This window comes from Phoca vitulina, unplaced genomic scaffold (assembly GCF_004348235.1).
Source record: "Phoca vitulina isolate PV1807 unplaced genomic scaffold, GSC_HSeal_1.0 scaffold7, whole genome shotgun sequence".
NCBI classification, from domain to species: Eukaryota; Metazoa; Chordata; class Mammalia; order Carnivora; family Phocidae; genus Phoca; species Phoca vitulina.
Genome location: NW_022589710.1, coordinates 41,445,930 through 41,469,610, shown reverse-complemented (window position 1 = coordinate 41,469,610; position 23,681 = coordinate 41,445,930). Strand labels below are relative to the sequence as shown.

The following is a 23,681-nucleotide window of genomic DNA, read 5'->3' as shown; positions in this document are numbered from 1 at the left end:
TGAAGCCTTAACCCTCAGTGTGACAGTATTTGGAGATTTGGAGATTAGGCCTTTACAGAAGTAATTAAAGTTAAATGAAGTTAAGGGTGGGGCTCCAATCCTATAGAATTAGTGTCCTTGTAGAGACCCAGAGAACTCTTCTCTCTCTCTGCACATGCACAAGAAGCACATAGTGAGATGGTGGCTACCTACAAATCAAGAGGAGGCCTCAGCATGAAATTTTCTTAGCTGTACTTTGATTATGGACTTCCCAAGCCTCCAGATCACAGAAATTTCAGCTGTGTGGTCTATGGTATTTTATTATGGCAGCCCAAGAAAACTAAAACAGTTATTTTTGCTGATTTCTAATTTATGTCTATCTTTTGAAATTGAGTAAGACAGACTTATGGAGCAGCCTATGGTCTATCTTTGTGAACATTACCTGTTTATTAGAAAGGAATGTTATTCCATAGTTGCTGAGTGTGTTGTTCTGTAAAGATAAATTAGGTTAAGTTGGTACTTAGTGTTACTCAAGTGTTCTGTATTTTTACTGATTTTTCTGTCAACTTGTTCTATCATTTACTGTGAGGGAAATGTTGAAATCTACAACTGTCATTTTTTATTTGCCTTTTTCTCATTTCAGTTTTTGCTCCATAAATATTTAAGTTCTGCTATTTGGTATGTTCATATTTAGTGTTTTAATGTCATCTTGGTGAATTGACTCCTTTTTCATTAGGAAGTGTCCTTTTTTGTCCTCTGTAATACTCCTTATCCTGAAGTCTACTTTTTATGATGTTAAAAGGGCCAGTCCAGCTGTTTAATATATCTATATCCATCCCTTCCATTTTAACTTGTGTTTACCCATGTATTTATGATCTCTGGTGCTTTTATTCCTTTATATAGATCCAGTTTCTGTTCAATGTTATTTTTCTTTTGCCTGAAGGATTTCCTTTAACATTTATTATAGTTTAGATCTGCTTGTGACAAATTCTCGCAACTTTTGATTTTCTGAAAAAATATTTATTTTGCTGTTCTTTTTTTTTTTTTTTAAGTTTTATTTATTCATGAGAGTCAGAGAGAGAGAGAGAGCCAGAGGCAGAGGGAGAAGCAGGCTCCCTGCCTAGCAGGGAGCCCGATGCGGGACTCGATCCCAGGACCCTGGTATCATGACCTGAGCTGAAGGCAGACGCTTAACCATCTGAGCCACCCAGGCGCCCCTTGCCGCTCTTTTTGAATGCTATATTCACTGGATATAAAATTCTAAGTTGACTTTTGTTTTTCTTTTAGCATTTTAAAGATGATGTTTCGTTGACTTAAGGCATGTATAGTTTCTGAGGAAAAGACTATTGTCATTCTCATCTTTGTGCCTTAGTACATATGTGTCCTTTTCTCCTGTGACTACTTTTAAGATTCTCTTTATATCTGTTTTTGAGGAATGTGGTTATGATATACTTTGCTGTTTTTTCCTTTTCTGCTTATTCTGATTGGAGTTTGTTGAGCTTAGATCTGTTTGTGTAAATTTTTCATAAATCTGAGCCAATTTTTTTTTTTAATTTTTAAAAATTTATTTGAGAGAGCAGAGCAAGAGATAACACGAGTGGGGGGAGGGGCAGGGGAAGAGGGAGAAGCAGGCTCCCCGCTGAGCAGGGAGCCCAATGTGAGGCTCAATTCCAGGACCCTGGGATCATGACCTGAACTGAAGGCAGACACTTAACTGACTGAGGCATCCAGGCACCCCAAGCCAGTTGTTTCTTCAAATATTTTTTGTTTCCCTTTTTCCTCTTCTTCTGGAACTCCAGTTATATATTGCTATTATCCTATATGTTACTGTGGTTTCCCTTCTAAGTCTTCGGGTTCATTGATCTTTTCTCTTATGGTATCAAATCTGCTGTTAATCACATCTGGTATATTTTTTCCTTTCAGACATTGTAATTTTCAAATCTGTAAGTTTCATTTTTTAAAAAATCTTCCATTTTCATACGTACATCAATGGAACAGAATAGAGAGTCCAGAAATAAACCCATGCATGTATGGTCAATTAATTAATGACAAAGGGGCTAAGAATATACAGTAGGGAAAGGATAGTCTCTCCAAAAATGGTGTTGGGAAAACTAGACAGAATGCAAAAGACATCTAAACATGAACAAAATGAAACTGAACCACTATCTTATGCCATATATAAAAATCAACTCAAAATGGATTAAAGGCTTGAAAAAAATCTTCCATTTTGTCATTATGTTTGACTTTATTTCCACATAGTTAAAATAGCCTTTTTAAACATCCTTGTCTGCCCATTTCATCCTTTATTATTTCTGGCTCTGTTTCTAATGACTGATTTTTCTCTTGATTATGGGTCATGTTTTCTTGTTTCTTAGCATGTTAATTTTTAGATTCTGGATGTTGTGAATATTACATTGTTGCATGTCTGCATTTTGTTTTATTACATTAACATTGTTAATGTTACAATGTTGAACTTTGTTTTAGCAGGCAGTTAAGTAATTTGTAGATCGGTTTGACCTCCTGAAGGCCTGTTTGTAACCTTTTCTAGGTTCTAAAGTAACATTTACTTCAGGTATAGTTCAGCTCTACAAATGAGGTGTGCTCTAAGTGAGTGTCCACAGAATTTTCAAGTGAATCATTGAGGATTTCCAATCTGGCTGGTCAGAACTTGAAAGTCTTCTTGCATTTTGTGAACTCTGATAATTACTCAGCATGCAACTTCCTAGTTTTTGTTTTTCCAGCTTTGTGGAGTTTGACTCAACATATGCATGGGCCAGTACTTGGTTAAGACTCGTGCAGATACTTGGATCTCTTTTTTTCTGCCTATGTTCTTCCTTTCCAGAACTTTGCCCTGCAACTTCCAGCAACCTCACCCTCTCCAAACTCTAATCTCCATTTCATCATCAACTCAGTGAAGCTGCTAGGTTCTGCTTGGGTCCTGCTCCTTGTGGTTGTGATCAGAAATTGCCTCCACATGGAATGCTAGGGTGATCATCAAGCTACACTGTTTCAATTCAGCAACATGTTAAAAGGAATATATGCCATGACAAAATGGGATTTATTCCATGAATGCAAAGATGATTCAACAAAAGAAAATCATTTGAAGTAATATGACATATTAATAGAATGAGGGGAAAAACCAACATGATCATCTCAGCAGATACAGAAAAAGCATTTAAGGATATTCAACATCTTACCATGTTAAAAACAAAGTAGGAATAGGAGGAAATTTCCTCAACATGATAAAGGCCATGCACAAAGAATCCACAGCTAACATCATACTTACGTAAGCATGAAAGCTAAAATCAGGAACAAGATAAGGATGTCTGCTTTCACCACTTCTGTTCAACATGGTATTAAAAGTTCTAACCAGGGCGCCTGGGTGGCACAGTTGGTTAAGTGTCTGCCTTCAGTTCAGGTCATGATCCCAGAGTCCTGGGGTTGAGTCCTGCATTGGGCTCCCTGCTCTGTGGGGAGTCTGCTTCTCCCTCTGCCTCTCCTCCTCCCCCCCACTCATGTGCTCTCTCTCCCTCTCTCTCAAATAAATAAAATCTTTAAAAAAATAAATAAAAGTTCTAACCAGAAAGATTAGGCAAGAAAGAGAAAGAAAAGGTATACAAATGAAGAGGAAGAAGTAAAATTGTCTCTATTTACAGATGGATGACATGATCTTACATGTAGTAAACTCTAAAGGTTCTACAAACAAACAAAACCTGTTAGAATTTATAACAAATTCAGCAAAGTTGCAGGATACAAACTCAACACACAAGATCAGTTTAGTTTCTATACATTAACAATGAACAATCTGGAAAGGAAATTAAGTAATTCCATTTATAGTAGCATCAAAAACAATAAAATACTTGTAAATAAGTTTAAGGAGGCAATAACTTGTACATTGAAAACTACAGAATTTGACTGAAAGAAATTAAAGACGTGAATAAGTGGAAGTATATTCCACATTCATGGATTGAAAGACTTAATATTGTTAAGATGACAGACAGTACTATCCAAAGCATTCTGCAGACTCAGTGCAGTCTTTGTCAAAATCTAATCAGCCTTTTTGCAGAAATAGAAAACCACATTCTGCAATTCATATGAAATGTCAAGGGACCCCCCCCAATAGCCAGTGCAATCTTGAAAAGAAAGAACAAAATTGGGGGACTCACAACTTCCTGATTTCAAAGCTTGCTACAAAGCTACAGTGTTCCAAATAGTGTGGTAGGACAGGTGTATAAGGACATAAGGACAGATGTATAGAGCAATGGAATAGAATAGGTGGCCCAGAAATAAACCCTCTCCTATATGGTCAAATGATTTTTGAAAGGGTGCCAAGACCATTCGTTGCATTGAAGGACAGTTTCCAAAAATGGTGTTAGGAAAACAGTCTCCAAATGCAAAACACTGAAGTTGGATTCTTGCCCTACATCACATACAAAAGTTAACTAAAAATGCATCAAATACCTAAATGTAAGAGATAACACTATGTTACGTCCATTGATTGATGTAAGAGATAACACTATGATATGTCCATTGATTGATGAGTGGATAAAGAAGAGGTGGTATATGTATACAATGGAATATTATTTGGCCATAAAAAAGAATGAAATCTTGCCATTTGCAATGACATGGATGGAGCTAGAGAGTATTATGCTAAGTGAAATAAGAAAGACAAATTTTGATTTCACTCATATGTTGAATTTAAGAAATAAACGAGCCAAGGAAAAAAGAGTGAGGCAAACCAAGAAACAGGCTCTTAACCATAGAGATAAACTGGTGGTTACCAGAGGGGAGGTGGGGGGGGGGATGGATTAAATAGGTGGTGGGGATTAAGGAGTGCACTTGTTACAAGCACTGGGTGTTGTATGGAAGTGCTGAATAACTATGTTGCACACCTGAAACTTAATATTACACTCTATGTTAACTAACTGGAATTTAAATAAAAACTTAATAAACAGGATATCTGCCCTAGCCCCCCCAAAAAAGATCTAACACTATAAAACTCTTAGAAGAAAAGATAGGGGAAATATTTACAGTTTTGGGCTTGGTGATTTTTTGGATATAACATCAAAAGCACAGGCAACAAAAGAAAAAAATAAATTGGGTTTTACCAAAATTAAAATTTTGTGCATCAAAAGAAACTAAAGAGAGTTAAAGATAACACACAGAATGAGAGAAAATATTCACAAGTCATATATCTGTTAATGGATTAATATCCAGAATATATAAAGAACTCTTAAAACTCAACAACAACAAGACCAATTCAGAATAAGCAAAGGACTTGAAGGACATTTCTCCAGAGAAGATATGCAAGTGGCCAATAAACTCAAGAAAAGATATTCAACATCACTGGCCTTAGGAAAGTGCAAATCAAAACCACGATGACATATCACATCCACTTCATATCCACTAGAATGACTATTCTCCAAAAGACAAGCGAAAATAAATAGTATTGGCGAGGATATGGGGAAATTGGAACCCTGGGCATTGCTTGTTGGAATGTAAAATGATGCAGCTGTTGTGGGAAACAGTTGAGCACTTCCTCAAATTGTCAAAAAAATTGCCATGTGATCCAGCAATTCAGTTCCTAGATAATTGCCCAAAAGAATTGAAAGCAGGGACTCAAACAGATACTTGTACACCAGTGTTCTTAGCATTATTCACAGTAGCCAAAATGTGGAAACAGCCAAATGTCCATTGACAGATGACTGGATACACAATATGTAGTATGTAGATAAAATGGAATATTACTCAGCTTGTAAAAGGAATGAAATTCTGATACATGTTACAACGTGGATGAACCTGGATAATACTATGCTAAGTGAGAAAAAGCAAGTCACAAAAGAACAAACATTGTATGATTCCACTTATATGAGGTATATAGAATAGGCAAACTAGAGATATAAAGTACAATAGAGGTTACGGGGGTGAAGAAGAGGGAGGAGTTACTGTTTAATGGGTACAGAATTTATGTTTGGGATGATGGAAGAGGTGTAGATCTGGATAGTGGTGATGGTTGTACAACATTGTGCATGTACTTGATGGCACTGAATTATACATTTAAAAATGGCTAAAAAGTTAAATTTTATGTTACATATATTTTACCACTAAACAAACAGCGAGTTTGATTGACATCTAGGGAGAATTTGTGAGATTATCTTGGGATAGAAAAAACCTGCAGGTTGATAGGGGGGAAATAGGGTGTTTGTCAGTCTGGTGTTCATATTCAACAAGTGGCTACCATCGTTGGTGTTAATGGACTGTTTTGTTTCGTTTTAATTATGTCCAGAATTATTATTTCCAGAATAATATATAATATGGTTAAACATTGTTTTTTTCTTTTGCTTTATACCTTTTAGATTTTATAGAGAAGAATCTAAAATAAGTGAAGGGTTTTTCCTTTTCTTACCTGAAAGTAAACAATAGGGACCCTGACTAAGGTGACAGAACTCCAGAATGACCAGTTCTTCCTCTGTAATATATTACTTTTGGAAACTGTTCTACAACCATTATTCCAACACAGACAGGTTGACTCCCAAGATAGGCAGCCTTGCTTAGCAGACTTTGTTTCCCTAAAGCAGTTGTGTCTATTTCCTACAAAGATTCAGTATGGCAAAATGGTTTAAAACTCACACTTCAGAATCAAATATCCTGACTTACTGTCTTGGCTTTGTGAAGAGCTGTGTGGCCTTTTGTAAAATTATTTAATCTCTTCATGCCTCATCTTGAAATTCATCTGTAAAATGTGAGTAATAATCACTTCACGTGTTTGTTGAGAAGATTAAATGAGATAACGTATGTAAAGTGCATAGCATAGTACCTGGTACATATTAAATGCTCAATAAATATTAACTGTTGCTTCTGCTATTACTGCTCTTCTGCATAAATAAGCTCAAGGTCCAGACCTGGAGATGGGTGGGGGGTATCCACAAGAAGGCATTTCTTGTTTAACTTTACAAAACTCTTATACAAAGACGTACTTCCTTTCTCTCCCAGTCCTGTGGTGGCGTCATTCTTATGCTGTCTTTATACTTTCTTGCATTTAGACTTCTCTTCCAAATTACAGACCAAGCACCCATTTTAATCTTACCACATTTAAAAAAATTTATTGGCACGTTATAACCAGAGTTCACTACGCAATACTTCTTCATTCCCTCACTTTTTAAAAAGTCTATTGAGTCCCAGTCTTTTTCTTTTTACCTCTCCCTTCATCCCCTTCTGGATTATAGATGCTGAGAGCTGAATTATATCCTTTAGCTACGTCACACATTGTCATCATCAGTACATGCAAGGTCCCTCCCTGGTTTTATTTTTACCCTTCATCCCTAAAGTTCATCCTGTATCTTTCCCCCAGAGGTACCCATTCTAATGTGTCTTTGCATGTCTTTAGGGGCGCCTGGGTGGCTCAGATGGTTAAGCGTCTGCCTTCGGCTCAGGTCATGATCCCGGGGTCCTGGGATCGAGTCCCACATCGGGCTCCTGACTCAGCGGGGAGTCTGCTTCTTCCTCTCCCTCTGCCTCTCCCACTGCTCATGCTCTCTCTCTCTCTCTGTATCTCTGTGTCTCAAATGAATAAATAAAATCTTAAAAAAAAAATAAATAAATAAATATACATGCACTTTTGTAAGTAGGTAATACTGTTTTGTCTGCTGGGTTTCTAATTTGTAAGAAGGTATTGTGCTATTAATGTCAACATTACATTTTAAAGCTCTGTTAACTTATATATGATTATTCAGATCTTCTAACTCTTAACCAAATTCTAGTTATCTATTCCCTAAAGGATAGACACCTAAATTACCATCAGTTCCACCCTACCACAAAGCATGCTGCAATTAACATTCTTACATCACCCTTTTTTTTTCTTACATTACCCTTTATAGGTAGGATGGTCACATTGGTCCAAGATGAGATTTTAAATTGAAGAGGACTATTTTAATTATACTGGGACAGCAGGTATATATCAAGACTCCCATGGGGCGCCTGGGTGGCTCAGATGGTTAAGCGTCTGCCTTCGGCTCAGGTCGTGATCCCGGGGTCCTGGGATTGAGCCCCATATCGGGCTCCTGGCTCAGCGGGGAGTCTGCTTCTCCCTCTGCCTCTCCCCCTGCTCATTCTCTCTCTCCCTGTATCTCTGTGTCTCAAATGAATAAATATTAAAATAAAAAAAAAAACTCCCAGACAAACCAGGATATGTAATCTACCCTATTTATGGAAGATTTTTCTGGGACACAGTTGATAATCAGCAGATACATACTGGGATAGCCCTTCTCCTTCTGCGTATTTCCAGCTGACATCTGTTGCAGTTGGTTGGTGCATGTGGTGGACTGACTGTTGCATATTTTAAATACCACTCTGGCTAGAAACTCTTCATGACCGGGCTGTCTGGGTCACGAGTTATAGACATACTTAATTTCAATAAGTTTGAGTTCCAAACCAGTCTTGTCCTATTAATAGATGGATGGACTTTTTATCTGTCTTATATTTCACATTGGTCCTGTGTATTTGTTAATCTTTTCTCCGTCAAACTATCCGATTTGGGGTGGTAGTAGGCACCACTGTTGACAACTACACTTGTAGTAATTACTTTGTAAGTCATAAGGAATTTTTCAGATTTTATGTTATTGGACCCTACCAATTACCTTCTGAGGTAGAGAGGGCAGGATTTGTAATCCTTATGTTACAGAAAAGGAAACTAAGGATCAGTGAGGTACACGGACTTATTTTAGTCCACATATCTGGTAAATTAACGGAGTTGAATTTGTGACCAGGTCTTCTGACCTTAATTTGTTTCTGCAAAATCTAAAAGGGACAGGGAAAAGGATAAATTTCTGTTTGTGGTTAAAGCAGGGACTGTCCCATTTAGCTTTATGTCTTCCTCAGAACATAACACAGTACCTGGCACATAGTAAATGATCAGATTTGAATTGGTAGTACAACTGCTCAGTGCTTTGGTGACTCCCGTTTATTTCAGCAATGTTTCAAGTTATAGGTAAGCTCTGTTCTATAAATGTTCCGGCTGAACAGAGACTTCATGGCAGTCTCAGAGTTTTCATGTTAAGTGGTATAGTTCATTTACAACTAACGTAGCAATCACTTATAAACATGCCTATATGATGTGGTTTCTGGGTGAGAGTAAGCACTTGTATGTTTATAGAAAATTTCAGTAAGATTTCCTCCACTCTCCTTTTTTAGGCACTGTTCTGTAGCTTTCAGTAACCAGTAGCAAAGTCCCTCTTCTTTCTAACTACTGTATTGCATTTAGCTACTTAACACATGCTCCCTGTACCCCAAGTCCCCAGAGTCATCTGTAGCATTTGGTGAAGATGTTAGATCGGAAAGATTTTCTCCAAGTAGTTTGTGCTAGTATTGTGAGAGGCTGATTGTCCTCAGCCACCTTGCTCAAACCTATCACAGTTTTGAAGTAATTTCAAAGCCTTTATTAATCAGGCTTCACCTACCTTTCTGTCTTATCTCATCACTACCTACCAACCCCTTTCCACCCACTATGATACAAATTAAGAGTGTTCTAAGAGAAACCATTTAGTAACTTAAATTTTCATACCCTTCTCTTCAAGGAAGTTGAAATAGTCATCTTTCAGAAAGAGCTGTTACTATCCTGTATCTTAAACCCTTTTCATTCTCTAGCTGAGATAGTCTGTCCACAAGGTATGCTATCTAAATGATGTTTCCTGGTGCTTCTCTCCCTTTGGCCATGTATTTCCTTAAATCATAGATTGATTTGCTAGTACTTACGTTAATACTGCGAACTTCACACATAAGCTTTCATCCCACCAATGGGGAGAATTTTTTAGGAAGCCCACATATGTCTCCTTAAGTATCTGTTTTCTACCGAAACCAATAGTAAGCTGGTGATTATGCCTATTCCTTCTAATCGTGCCACCAGATTTTTGTTTTTTCATTGTTTTCAAAGTATTTCTTTTCTCTTGGCACTATGGTTATGAATTCTACAGTATCCGACAGAAAGAAAACCCCAGGGAGGTTTTTTTTTCTTTCCTTTTTAATGCATAGATAAAATCCCTTTATAACAATGGTTTTTGTATAGTGGAATTCTTTCCACAACTTAGTGGTTTGTCCACGGAAATGACACTTTACTAGTCTTCTTTCTTTTTAAAATTTTATTTTATTTTATTATGGTTACAACACTTAAATGAGACCTACTCTTAATAGATATTTAAGTATACTGTAACATTATTGTTATCTGTAGGCACCAAGTTGTACATCAGATCTCCAGAACTTACTCATCTTCATAACTGAAATTTTATACCCATTTAAATTAGTCACTTAGAGAAGCAAAGAATAGAAGGGTGGTCGCCAGGGGTTTGGGCGAGGGGGAGAATGGAGAGTTGTTAATCCATAGGTAGTCAGTTTCCTACAGTGAATAAAACTTGGCAAACTACCCAAATTCATGGTTGTTTGCACTAGAGCTAGAAAAGGAAACAATGAATTTGGTGATTTAGTCCTATTATTGAAGCTTCAGTTACCTTTCTGGTTCCCAGGATTCCTGCCAACGCCTACACTCAAAATAGAAAAATAAATGAAACTCCTAAGACCATTTCTTCCAAAACACCTCCGTACACAAACTGTCCTGAACATTGGGAGAAGGGAAGTGTGAAGGGGAAGCTTTGGTTAGGAATCTCTTCTCCACTGAATTAAAGATAGTTAATTTGCTAATTAGTTAAAAGCATGGCTTCTCATGAACACAGCTCACCCTGTTACATTAATAGCAGGAAAGTCAAGAATTGGGTCCTTTAAATGCCACCAGCAGAATCAAAATTGAATGTGAACAGAAGCACATCTTATAAGAATCACCATTATTCTTTCACTGAGTTCAGTAGAGATCTTTTTATATTCAACAAGCTATGTTGATGACTGTGTTTATGTTTTTAGTCTTGCCTGGTCTAAGTGCCCAACTCTGGGTACTCTTGACCTCTGTTGATGATACTCTTCACTGGCTTTGCCCGAGTCTATTGACCAGTTACATCACGGTTGACTCGTCAGCCTCCCCTCCCCACTAGAACTTTCCTCTTTCTCTCTTCTTCTCCTCTAATCCCTTTCTTCTTCACCACTATCTCCTTTACAACTCCTCCATGATTTTCTCAGGGCTGGGCTTCAACATCGTCGGTGGCACAGATCAGCAGTATGTCTCCAACGACAGTGGCATCTACGTCAGCCGCATCAAAGAGGATGGGGCTGCGGCCCTGGATGGGCGGCTCCAGGAGGGTGATAAGATCCTCTCGGTGAGAACTGGCTTCGGCCTCCTTCGCTGTTCCTTGCTCCCTAGACCCCAGTTCTTACCCTTGGCCCCTTCCTTGGGAAGATTTCTCCCTGCCTTTTTGGGTCTGGAAATACCTGGATTATAGAATTTGGTGGGAGGGACCTTGATTAGTCACCTTTTCCAACCTGAACATAGAGCAAAGAGGATAATTCCTCACTTGATAGACAAGGCATATTCAGGCCAGAATGTGAAGCTACTTAGCCAAGTTCAAAAGAAAGTTTCAAAAGACAGGGAACAGGGAGGGATGAGGGTCTGATGAGGGAAAGGGACTTAAAACCCACAATTGTTGTCCTTCAATTATACTTTATCACCTCCCTTTTGTTAATTGAAAGACTAATGTGTGTCTTCCTTTACACCAAAGAGACACAAAAGGAAGGTAGGAATTAAGTGTCCTTTTTAGACTCAGAGCCCTTCTCACTCATCATGAAGATGAAAAATTGGTATGCATTCTCATTTGGCTATCTGTCCACTGGGCTCCCGTTTCACTCTGCTGTTTGTAATAAGACACTATATGGTGAGCTTTAATTTGATTCTCTTCTAGAAGTTCCTCAAGGGCAGGGACTAGATCTTTTTTTAACCTTTTGTATCCTTGCACATTGTTCTCAAATGAACAAGTTGAGAAATTCAGGCAAGCCCAGAAAGGTTGGCTGATCCAGAATATAAATATAGTATCATGGATGGTAATATCCTATTTTTGTCCTTCTCACCAACTATTTTGCCTCTTTTCAGACCATTAAGCTTCTCTTAGATCCTGTTTTTTAATTTGAGAGATACAGATATCTTTTATCTCAAACAATACTGAGAAGTTTACACGTAGATTATTTCTTATAGCTCCCTGGAGAAAGACATCCTAAAAACATGAAATCAACTTGAGTGGTACATTAAGGAAAATTTAAGAGTGGGTTGTTAAAAGTATAGCATGTAGGTAGAAACTATGCAGTTTAAAGTGATGTATACCACATTCTCTTCAGAACACTGGGACCTGGGTTACATTTTGGAAAGTACAGAGGTTAAGAGGACAGCCATATTCTTCAAAAAGGTTTGGTAAAAGGTAGACTGTTGAAAAATAAGAATGGTTAGAAGTTTTTGAGCACCGTATGCTGAGTAGTATGCTGAGAACTTTACATTTATTTAATATTGTGATAAGCCTATGAGGTGAGTACATTTATTATGATTGTTTTGCAGCTAAGGAAGTTGAGTCTTGGTGAGGTCAAGTAGCTTGCCCAAGGTCACACAACTAGTAGGTGGCAGAGGACTAAAACTGGTCTGTCTGAATTTGGAGCCTCTACTCTTAATTAGTATGATGTACTGCCTCCTAAGAGGTAAATGAGGAGCTAGGACTAGGTATCCTAAACAGAGAGTTTCATGGTGAATTAAGAGATTTTATGTATGGCTTTATATAAAAACTGAAATCAGTCTTTCTATAAAGGATAGAATTAGGGGGAAAAGGTCATATAGCTTAGTGTGAGAGAATTATTAGACATAAGCTAAGATGAGCAGCCTTTCTTACGTGGACCATTGCCTCATAGAGAAAAGAAATTATTGGAAGGCCACTCAAGTTTTTTTTTAAAGGGTATGGTAAGAGATAGGTGTCCATGCAGAGAAAAGTAAATGTCAAAAAAACTCAGCTCACTTCACTTTAAAATTTATAGCAAGGAGGATTTTACTTTTCAAAGTAAAAGAAATACGAGATTTATTACATGAGAAATATTACAAAGATCTATACAAGATATTAAATATTACAAATATATAAGACATAAAGAATGATTCAAGTTTATGTTTTGGCCAATTAAGACATGGGAAAGAAGAGAGGGAGGAAATGCCTGGCGAAGAAAAGGCAAAAATATAAGACAGATATGGAGAGAAATAAAGAAGACTGAGAAAGAGAAAATGGAGCATATATACAAGAGGAGAAGGCCAGCATATTCTCTTCATTCTTTCTAGGGCTATCTTATTTGACTCCACTTTCCCTTCCAAGAGTTTGCTCCAAAATTCTTGTTTCTAGACCCCGTTCCTAAGAAATACTGCCTCTGTTGCCTCTCTCACCATCTTCTCCGCTCTCTCCTTAAGTGAACTTGTTGGGCATTAACCGTTAAATGGTCATGTCTCCTTTGTAGCTCACTCTCTCCCTCTGATGTTCTTAAGTACTCTATTACTGGCTTTGGAGTCTGTAAAATGGTGATACTGAACTATTTATTAGCCTATATTCTCATTGATTCTTTATGGGTTTTTCTACTCTCTTCACATAGGTTATTTTTCCATGTTGTAAAATATGCCCCAACTCTTTCTTTTAACTTTTGCTAATCAGATTAAGAATATGTCACTTCCTTAGCACATCCAATCTGGATAATTAATACAAGTCTCATTAAGTGATCTAGATTTCCTCTGAGTTATTATTGACTATTAATTTAATCTTTCCATTTCTCTCAAAATAATGCCCATGTTTTGTCTTAATTTCAGGTAAAATGAAATAATTGCATGACTTAAGCAATTTCCTCTTACCAAAAGTTAAGGGTGATCTGTGATCTCTGTTTAATGTTTAAACTTAAAAGAATGGGTGGGGGGAGGGAGGAAGAAAAGAAGTTTTTTTAACTAATGTAAATTATTTTTAAGGCCCTATTGCATCTGACAACCATGAAACAAAAACAGATATTACCAATAGAATGAACCTGAAGTTGAGATGAGGGCTGGCGATGGAGATTCCTCACCCAGAGTTTTATTTTGTGTGTGTGATGGTGAGGACGATTTAATATTTGTATAGGTTACCAGGGAACTTGGAGAAATTTTATTTTTGTGGAAAAAGAAGTGTAAACTATCTAGGTTTGTCATTTCCCTTGTGTGTCTCCCTAAATGAAGGCAGCTGGATAGTCAAGAGTAGTCCATCCTCAGTGAGCTCTACATTTTTATGAAGCTCAGGGTGATGTGAGCTGATTACTACACTGAATAGATGAATATTCTCTTTTTTTTTTTTTTTTAAGATTTTATTTATTTGACAGAGAGAGACAGTGAGAGAGGGCACACAAGCAGGGGGAGTGGGAGAGGGAGAAGCAGGCTTCCCGCTGAGCAGGGAGCCCGATCTGGGACTCGATCCCAGGACCCTGGGACCATGACCTGAGCCGAAGACAGATGCCCAACGACTGAGCCACCCAGGCGCCCCATGAATATTCCCTTTTTTAAATTTTTTATTGTTATGTTAATCACCATACATTACATCATTCATTTTAGATGTAGTGTTCCATGATTCATTGTGCATAACACCCAGTGCTCCATGCAGAACGTGCCCTCTTTAATACCCATCACCAGGCTAACCCATCCTCCCACCCCCCTGAATATTCCCTTTTGACCACACCCCTTATATAACAAAATGGCACCAATCAGGCCACTAGTCAGCTGCGTTTCATGTTCTCGTTGAATAGAATTCTTAACTTGGTGAATGAAAGAGCTGAGTAGTCCTCAACATTTACAACTACTGTGCCTGACAGCCTGTAGAGCATCATGCCAGGTGCTATGGACGGATGGGAAAAATGAAAGACTTGTCTGTGCCCATAGCTTAGAAATCAATGGGGAAGACCCACCAGAAACCCTCATCCAAACCCAAAACATGGGCTGCCAGGACATTGAGATATGCAGAATCCTTTAGACAAAGGATGCCTCGAGGCACTTTGTCCTCCTACCTCAGTATCCTCAGCAGGTAGGCTTGTAGCTGACACGGAGTAAGCATGCAGTAAGTTAGCTGCTCTCTGAATGCATCATAGCATAAAGGACTTTTTTGGTTTGGTCTGATTAATTAGAACTAGATAATCTGTTTTTTTTTTTTTTCCTTCTTCAACTCTGACAAAAAAAGAACCGCCCCCCCCCCCCCCTTGTGATTCATTTCAGGATCTTGGCAAAAAAAAAAAAATTAAAATATCCAGAGTATAATCTGTGGTCAGTGCTTATTAAACTGAGTCCATTCCTTCTCTACATTGTCTACATTTATATTGATATTATTTTATAGTTAGAGTTCTTGAGGCAATTCAAAACTATTAATCATCAAAGATAACTAATTTGGGGGTATCTGGGTGGCTCTGTCAGTTAAGCGTCCGACTCTTGATTTTGGCTCGGGTCATGATCTCAGAGTTGTGAGATCAAGCCCTGCGTCGGGCTCCATGCTGAGCATGGAGCCTGCTTGAGATTTCTCCGTTGCCCTTTATGTCTCTCTGTCTCTGTTTCTCTGCCTCTCTAAAATAAATAAATAGGGGCACCTGGGTGGCTCAGTTGTTAAGCATCTGCCTTCGGCTCAGGTCATGGTCCCAGGGTCCTGGGATCGAGCCCTGCATCAGGCTCCCTGCTCAGCGGGAAGCCTGCTTCTCCCTCTCCCACTCCCCCTGCTTGTGTTCCCTCTCTCGCTGTGTCTCTCTGTCAAATAAATTAAATCTTAAAGAAAAAAAGTTTAGGGCGCCTGGGTGGCTCAGTTGGTTAAGCAACTGCCTTCGGCTCAGGTCATGATCCTGGAGTCCCGGGATCGAGTCCCGCATCGGGCTCCCTGCTCGGCAGGGAGTCTGCTTCTCCCTCTGACCCTCCTCCCTCTCACTCCCTCTCATGCTCTCTGTCTCTCGTTCTCTCTCTCGCAAATAAATAAAATCTTAAAAAAAAAAAGAAAAAAGTTTAAAAAAAAAAGAAATGAGTAAATAAAAGTCACACAGGTGAAAAGTTAAACTTTAAAAAAAAGAAGAAAACTAATTTTAACTCAATTTACTCATTTCCTAAGGCAGAAAATAGACTAATTTTTAAAGATTGCTCACAACCATAGTTAAGGCAAAAAAAAATTGTACATTTCCCCATCTGGTAAGCAGAACACCACCATTTCAGTTCTCTGTACATTCAGTCAGCAGAATTTTCTAGCATGTTGCAAATCTGCCATATCTCAGGTTCAGTGAAACCGTGCCATGAGTTAAGAAAGCTGAAGTAGCAAGTTCAGCAGCGTTCTAAGATCTCTCCGTTGAGTAGCTCTCGGGACTAAAAGTGAGGTCCAAGGACTATCTGGCCATTATCTGGGAGCTTATTAGAAATGCAGAGTCTCAGGAACTCTCCCAGACTTACTGGATTCAAAATCTGCATTATAGCAAGATCCCTGGGTGTGAATAAAGTCTGAATAAATTGTGGGAGGCACTGCTATAGGCAAGTGTTATTCAGACGTTTTAAATTATGACCTATAATAGGTAATACACACACACACACACATGCATGCACGCACATACATACACACATGGAATTGAAGCAAAGCTCAAGAAAACAGTATTTATCCCTTCTATATGTGATACATTCTATGTTATGTTTTCTTTAAATTTCGCTGTTTTAAAATTAAATACTGGTCTTGACCCACTGGATTAACTTCACTGTGTTCTGTGGTGGGTTCATAGACTCATATTTGAAAAATCACTACTTTGGTGAATGGAAAATCACTAATGAAATTCTGTGTATGCACAGAATTTGTATTAAATAGGGTAAGTAGGCTGGGTGTAGAGACCAGTTAAAGATTGGTTCAGGCAGTTTAGGTTAGAATTGACTCACTTGGAGTCACTTGGAGGGCTTGTGAAAGCATGGATTGCTTTTAACTTTTAAGTTCCCCGGTGAATGCTAATGCTGCTGGTTCTGGGTCACACTTTGAGAACCCCTGTTCTATATTAGTATGGAAGGTGACAGAGTGAATTCCACATATATTTAAGGGTAAAATCTATGGAACTTGGTGGTTAGTCAGTATGAGGTAGAATCTAAAAATGCTTAGAGGAGGCAAACATTGGAAAGCTAATTTGGCTTTGGATTAGAGGTGACCTTATCAAGAGACAAAGAATCATAATTTGTTTTATGGGGCTGTTTTTACCTTGGGCAAAGGATAAGAAATGGTTCTTTAAAAAAGAAATTCCCCTTGACTGTCTCAAGGGCCTCTTGTCTGGGGTCTTATTTTTTTTTTTTAAGTAATTAGAGTTACAGTCCTTTTATACTAGAATACCTTTAGGCTAACTAGGAGGGTTGAAAGGCACGATTGGTAATTGGCTTACGCCCTGTATGGTACCTTCTTTTGCCTGATACTACCAATGTCCTTCTTCCCCATGAGCAGAAGGAGGCTCAGGTGAGGACCAAGGTTACACACTGAGTCACTGGCAGGCAAAGCTGCTGGCAGAGTCCAGGCCTTTCAGCTTGGTATAATGTTGAGAATATGTCAATCAGGCTTTTCCAGGGTGCATTCTGCAAGCAAACCTCAGGAAATCATGTGACATTTATTACACTCAAGTGTTGTTCTAAGTACTCTTCAGATATTACAGGGGTTATAATGATGAGTTTTGTGATACAGCCTTTCCAAGTTATTTACAGTAGAATGTAAAGTGATATACGGTAGAGTTCACTTTGAGCTTTACGATAGTTACATAATATGGAGATTCAAAGAACTAAATCAGTCACATCTAGCAGAGTTATCTAGAAAGGTCATGTCAACGACTTGGCGCTTGACTCAATTTTATCTAAATTTTAATGCTGCTTCAATATATGCACATGAATAAAAATACTATAAACACCGTATATTGTTATACAAATCTCTAAAATTTTGAAAGTGTATAACATATTAGATAGAAATGAAACTACAAAACCAGTTAAAATTCAATTTACATTACTAACATGATGGATAGTGATATGTTGCTGAAATAAAATCCTTGCTTACAATGTAAATTGTAATGTAAATGTAAATCGATGGCTTGGTGTTTTAAAGTGAAGGTTTTACAGCCAGGCTATTTGAATCCTGGCTTTGCTACTTCCATTTTATATGCCCATGGACAAGTTGAATAACCTTCCAGGTTTTATCATCTATAAAATGGGAGTTCCTAAGTCATAGGATTATTGCGAAAACTAAATAAGTTAGTACATGTAAAATGAAGAGACAGCTCCAGACATGGTAATAAATATGCAGTGATTCCTGTCAATTATTGTTGACTGTGATTGCAAAGATGATTTTGAACTCAGACTCCTGCCATTGAATGTCATGTAATGACTCGGTTCGCCCACTTGTATTCTTATCACTATGAAATTTGGCTCTGATACTGAGCTCTGATATATTTGGCATTTGTTGACATGACCGCATCATTAACCTAACTTGTCTGTCTCTAAGAGAAAATACCTGTTTCCTTACAATGAGAAATACAGTTATCACATGGGCTAGATGAGTTACATGAGCCTTCCCACTATCGTCAGCAATCTCACACCTATTCTCTCCCTCAGGAATTAACTAGAAAGTTGAGATGTTGAAAATTCATTGTGATAGTTCTAGGACTCCTGAAGTTCTTTCCCTGTGGCATGTTTACCAAAACAAACAAAAGGCATAATCAGAAGGTGGCTTGGTAGCATGAAATCAAAGTCTATCAATTAGAAAACTATATTCACTTCTACACTATAGGTAGCAGGGCTGATCCTGTTTAAGATTAATCTTGGAAGATACATAGAATTTTTAAAAAGGGAAGTGTATTCAGATGGTGGAAATAGAGCACAGGCATGAATGTAAGGATATATGTTTTATGTCCTAGGGACAGTGAATTATGTGATGTAGATGCTGTAGACCTTTTTCGTAATTCCTTTTATGAAAGGGAATAATGTGAGATTAAATTGAGGAAGTGGGTTGGAGCCACTTCCTGGAGAACTTTGCACACCAGAATGAGAAATCAGGCATGCACTCTCTTCTCCCCTGCTCCCAGTTTTGTAGAAACAGAATGGTCCCTTAGGAGGCTTTATCTGGAGACAGTGTTTGAATAGGATAGAGTGGGGGAGGGCCTAGAGGAAGGTGAATCAGTGAGAAGGTGAACACAATATAGTTCATCTAAAAGTATCCACCACCTAAAGAGAGAGGCAATTGAAGGAAAATAGCGTATGAGGAATGGTAGTATGTTAGGGCTATAGGATTTGATAAGGTATTGTATGTGAACATCGACAGGGAGTGGAGTTTAAAAATATCAGAATTTTAGTCTGAAGGAATGGTTGTGGCAAGAGGGAATGTGGGATAGTCTGGTTTTGTGGGAAGTCAAAAGGAGGCTTTGGATATGAATTGGGGTGTAGCAGAATATTCCAGTACAGGCACCCAGCAGGAAACTGGCAAGTCCAGAAGTAGAAATAAGGATAAAAAATTTGGGAGTTGTCTTGCAGAGTACAGTTGAAATTGTGAAAGATCACCATGGGAGAGAAAATATGGGGCAGAGGACTACAGACATTGAGGAATGCTTACTTCCTTTAAGAAGGAAGAAGAGGAATTGGGAAAGGAATCCTTCAAGAACTAAGGGAGCTAAGTCTTCAGAAGCTGAGACCAGAGAGAACTGCAAAAGGGAGGAGGTCTGGTGACTAGGAAAGGGCTATAGGATTTGATGATTGGAAGTCACTGCTGCCCCGCAGGACAGAATATTCTTGCCTGCTACCTTGTATATTCTGGCAGTTTCAGGGAATAGAGTGCATGGCTGTAGAAGAAGTGGAGGCAGAGCTCTCAAGCAGCTCTTTCAACAAGTTTTGCAATGAAAGGAAGAGGACAGAAGATGGGAAGAGACTGCTAATGGGTTCCAAGAAATATTTATATTTTTTTCTTTATAGAGGAGGATAATTTTAGTTGAGAAAGAGCAGAGAGCAATAATAATGAAGGAATCAAGAGGAGCAAGTGATCACTTAAGTTCCCTAAGAAGGCTAGAAGGAATGTGACCGAGAACACCAGTGGGTGGTTTAGCCTTGGTAAAGGAAATGGATCTAATGCAGAAAGAAGGGCAAAGCAGCAGTGAGAGGCTATCACGAAACTTTGAAAGGGAAGGAAAGAACATGGAGTGTGAGGAGTTATCAGTATTCTCAAAAAAGATAAGGCAAAGGAATCTGCAGAGAGGCGATAGGATCAGAGTTGGGGTTTGATGATAGGAAAGGTCTGGAACAGCTGCCGCTGAGCATTCGTTAGGGAGTTGACCAGGTGAGTAGAATGGTCATAAGGATACAGCAAGTGTCAGCCAGCATGGATCTGTGCTGGAAAGTATGAGTGTGTATTTTTCCCCAGGAACATTAAACTCAGTGATGACAAGGAAAGTAAATGCAGTGTGTTGTGCAGGACTGGAAAGATGGCAGAAGATCATGGGGACAAGGGATTCTAATAGTTTATGAAGTGCTTTGTTGAAATAACAGCAAGAACTCCTAGATGGGTAAGGATGCAGGTAAAATCTAAAAAGGTTATTGAAGGTTTTGATGAGCATAATGAGCAGATTCAGTAGAGGAATAGGAAGTGTGAAGGGAGTAGAGATCGTGGTCAGTTTTCTAAGAGTAAGGTAGACAGTCTATAACACCAAAGTGTTGTTAGAGTAATTCACCTAGCAGGGGATTGTGTGGAGGAATGACAGGAACCTCTTGGAGAAGGAAGACAGTAACAAGGAAGATGAGAGGCTTGAATAAATCAATGGCTTGATCTTCAGCTAAGAATAGTTCGTGAGTCCAGGTGGAAGAACAATAGTGCAGAAGGAACAGTCAATTGCAAGGGCACTGTAACTTAACTCCCGATATTTAAAAACACTAGCCCTAGCTCCTACACTTACTATGACTTTGGGTAAATTATCTACCTTGCTAAGCTCCAGTTTCTTCATCTGTGAAAACAAGATAAAAATGGTGTCTACCTCATAGGATTATCGTGACAACATTAGACAGTGTATGGAAAGCATACAGCACAGAACCTAGCAGATAAATACATGAGGTATTCTTGCCGCTGTTGCTGTTGATGATGTTGATGTGTACAAAAGGTGTGTGGATCTTGCATAAAGTGGGCTATGCCGTGTCACTGAGTATGACATAGGGTAGATATCACTTGTGGACAGTGTCATTCCTGACACTAAGAAGTATTAATACCGCTGGTCATCCCTCACCTCTAAATGGTAGGACTGACCTACACTGAAGCATTTTTTGGGAATTTGTATCATCAAAGAAATACTGTAAAATTAGTAAATTTGTGGAGGATGGGAGTATCCATGGAATCAAGGGAAATTGTCCACAATTGAACAAGACCAATAGAATGGGCTAGTAGGTTTGCACCACATCAGAATAAATTTGTTTCGTAGAGTTACATTTCTAGAGTTGAAGCTAGCAGCGGCAGGGATTAGCAATGTAAAGGGTAGGGTGGTAACCCAGAAGACCATGTTAGCTGTAGGGAAGCAGGCCGATGCTCAAGGAAGACACACAGGTCCAGTAACAGAAACCCAAGTTTCAAAATGAAACAGGCAGCAGGACCTGAGGTGGAAAGACTACTTTTTTTTTTTTGAACCTTGGAACCTCAGTTCTAAGAAAAAGTGACTCTGAGTTCTATGGTACTTGCCCCATTCTCTTAGTCCTTGGAATTTGCTCTGTAGTTTTTAAATGTTTAGTCACATGAATATAAATCTTTGACTTATGACTCTACCTCTCTTACTACTTTCCTTGCTGTTTTTGACAGGTAAATGGCCAAGACCTAAGGAACTTGCTGCACCAGGATGCTGTAGACCTTTTTCGTAATGCAGGCTATGCTGTGTCCCTAAGAGTGCAGCACAGGGTAGGTGTTATTTGCAGCCAGCAAGCTGGCACCGCTTTTGTATTCTTGGGAATAGAGCATATAGCGTAATCTTCAGTAGTGCATTTGGCTTTTTTTTTTTTTTTCTTTCATTCTCACTCTTTTGAAAAGCTTGTCTGGCACAGGCAGGGGTCTTCAGGGAGTTCTGCTTATCATGAAAGGAAATTCAGACAGTCTGCTTGCAGCCTAGGTCCTAGCTTCCAGGCGATGTACCTTAAATGTAAAGCTTGACAACCAAATTAAAATAAATGGGGAGGGGCGCCTGGGTGGCTCAGTTGGTTAAGCGTCTGCCTTCAGCTCAGGTCATGATCCCGGGGTCCTGGGATCGAGTCCCACATCGGGCTTCCTGCTCAGTGGGGAGCCTGCTTCTCCCTCTGCTGCTCCCCCTGGTTGTGCTCTCTCTCTCTGTCAAATGAATAAATAAAATCTTAATAAAATAAAATAAAATAAATGGGGAGAAAATTCAACCAGAATCAATTCTATTTTTTAGTAGGGAAGGAAATCTATGTCTGCCCTTGAACATATTTATTAATGAAACTTGAAGTGTAGAGGTGGTGGGCTTTCTGATACCCACTGTGTACTTTTCCCGATCACCACATGAACCCTTTTCTTATCAACTTGGTGACCCTCTTGACCAAAGCTCTAATGCTCAAAGGGGATCTCCAGGAAAAAGGAAATGGAATTCAGAATTTAGTCAAGGGATGCCTGGGTGGCTCAGTCAGTTAAGCGTCTGCCTTCGGCTCAGGTCATGATCCTGGAGTCCCAAGACTGAGCCCAGCATCAGGCTCCCTGCTCAGTGGGGAATCTGCTTTTCCCTCTGCCCCCCGCCACCCCTCTGCCCTCATGCGCTCTCTCTCTATCTCTCTCTCTCAAATAAATAAATAATTTTTTTAAAAAGAATTTAGTCAAAGCAGCACCTCTGCCTGCATCCACTTCTTAGTTCCTAGTGTTTTATAGTTTGGATAATGGGTAGAGGAGCCGGGTAGACCTAATTCCTCCCTTAGCACCAAGGACTTCGGGGTGCATGTACAACACAGGTCAGTGTGCCCTCTGAAGTGATGCTGTCAGTGCCTCCCTCAGCTCTTTCGAGTGAGGCTTCAGAGGCTGAAGAAGAGCTTGATAGGAGATGGTACAAAGCAGAAGGGGCGAGGCGTGAGAGATACCAGGGTTGCAAGCAGAATCTGTGTGATGGATTAGAAAACAGGTCAATAGGAGACGGTAATGGTAATTAGCTGTTTCTGCTTTGGCTCTTCTGTTTCTAAAGCATGGAAGACTTTATGCAATAGTAAAGGCAAGCAATGAATGTGGTTATACACTTCAGGTATGATTAGAGTTCTTTTTGAAGGCGTGTGGGAAATGATTTCCGAAGTTCACGTTTTGGGAAACATCCATAAATAATTCCTAATAAAACATAGTAACCCCTAATAAAACTCTGTCTGGTCAGAGAATTGGCCTAGCCCTAAAAACCATATCTTATTATTGGGCATGCCCTCTCAGGACATCTGAACAGGAAATGAGTGAAAGATGTAGAAGTGGGCTAGAGGATAGAAAAGGTAGTTTATGCAGCGCTGCCTTTCAAGATGGGAGGGTCAGACTTTTCACGGGTTATAATGAGGAGGTTAAATTGAACTGAAACAAAATGGTATCATAACTGTTGCAAGTTAGCTATTAAAAGTTAATATGAGGGGCGCCTGAGTGGCTCAATCGTTAAGCGTCTGCCTTCGGCTCAGGTCATGATCCCAGGGTCCTGGGATCGAGCCCCACATCGGGCTCCCTGCTCAGCGGGAAGCCTGCTTCTCCCTCTCCCCTGCTTGTGTTCCTGCTCTCGCCATC

General features: G+C 39.1%; 1 protein-coding gene across 2 annotated transcripts in view; it reads left to right on the top strand.

The window, feature by feature from the left end:
- Positions 1-23,681, top strand: part of SYNJ2BP (synaptojanin 2 binding protein) — a 41,877-nt gene that overhangs the window by 10,737 nt on the left and 7,459 nt on the right. For both annotated transcript variants that reach the window (XM_032405433.1, XM_032405432.1), the window contains exons 2-3: positions 11,098-11,234; positions 21,735-21,830. In XM_032405433.1, coding sequence (XP_032261324.1) covers positions 11,098-11,234; positions 21,735-21,830 — 233 coding nt within the window. The remainder of the gene's footprint in view (positions 1-11,097; positions 11,235-21,734; positions 21,831-23,681) is intronic.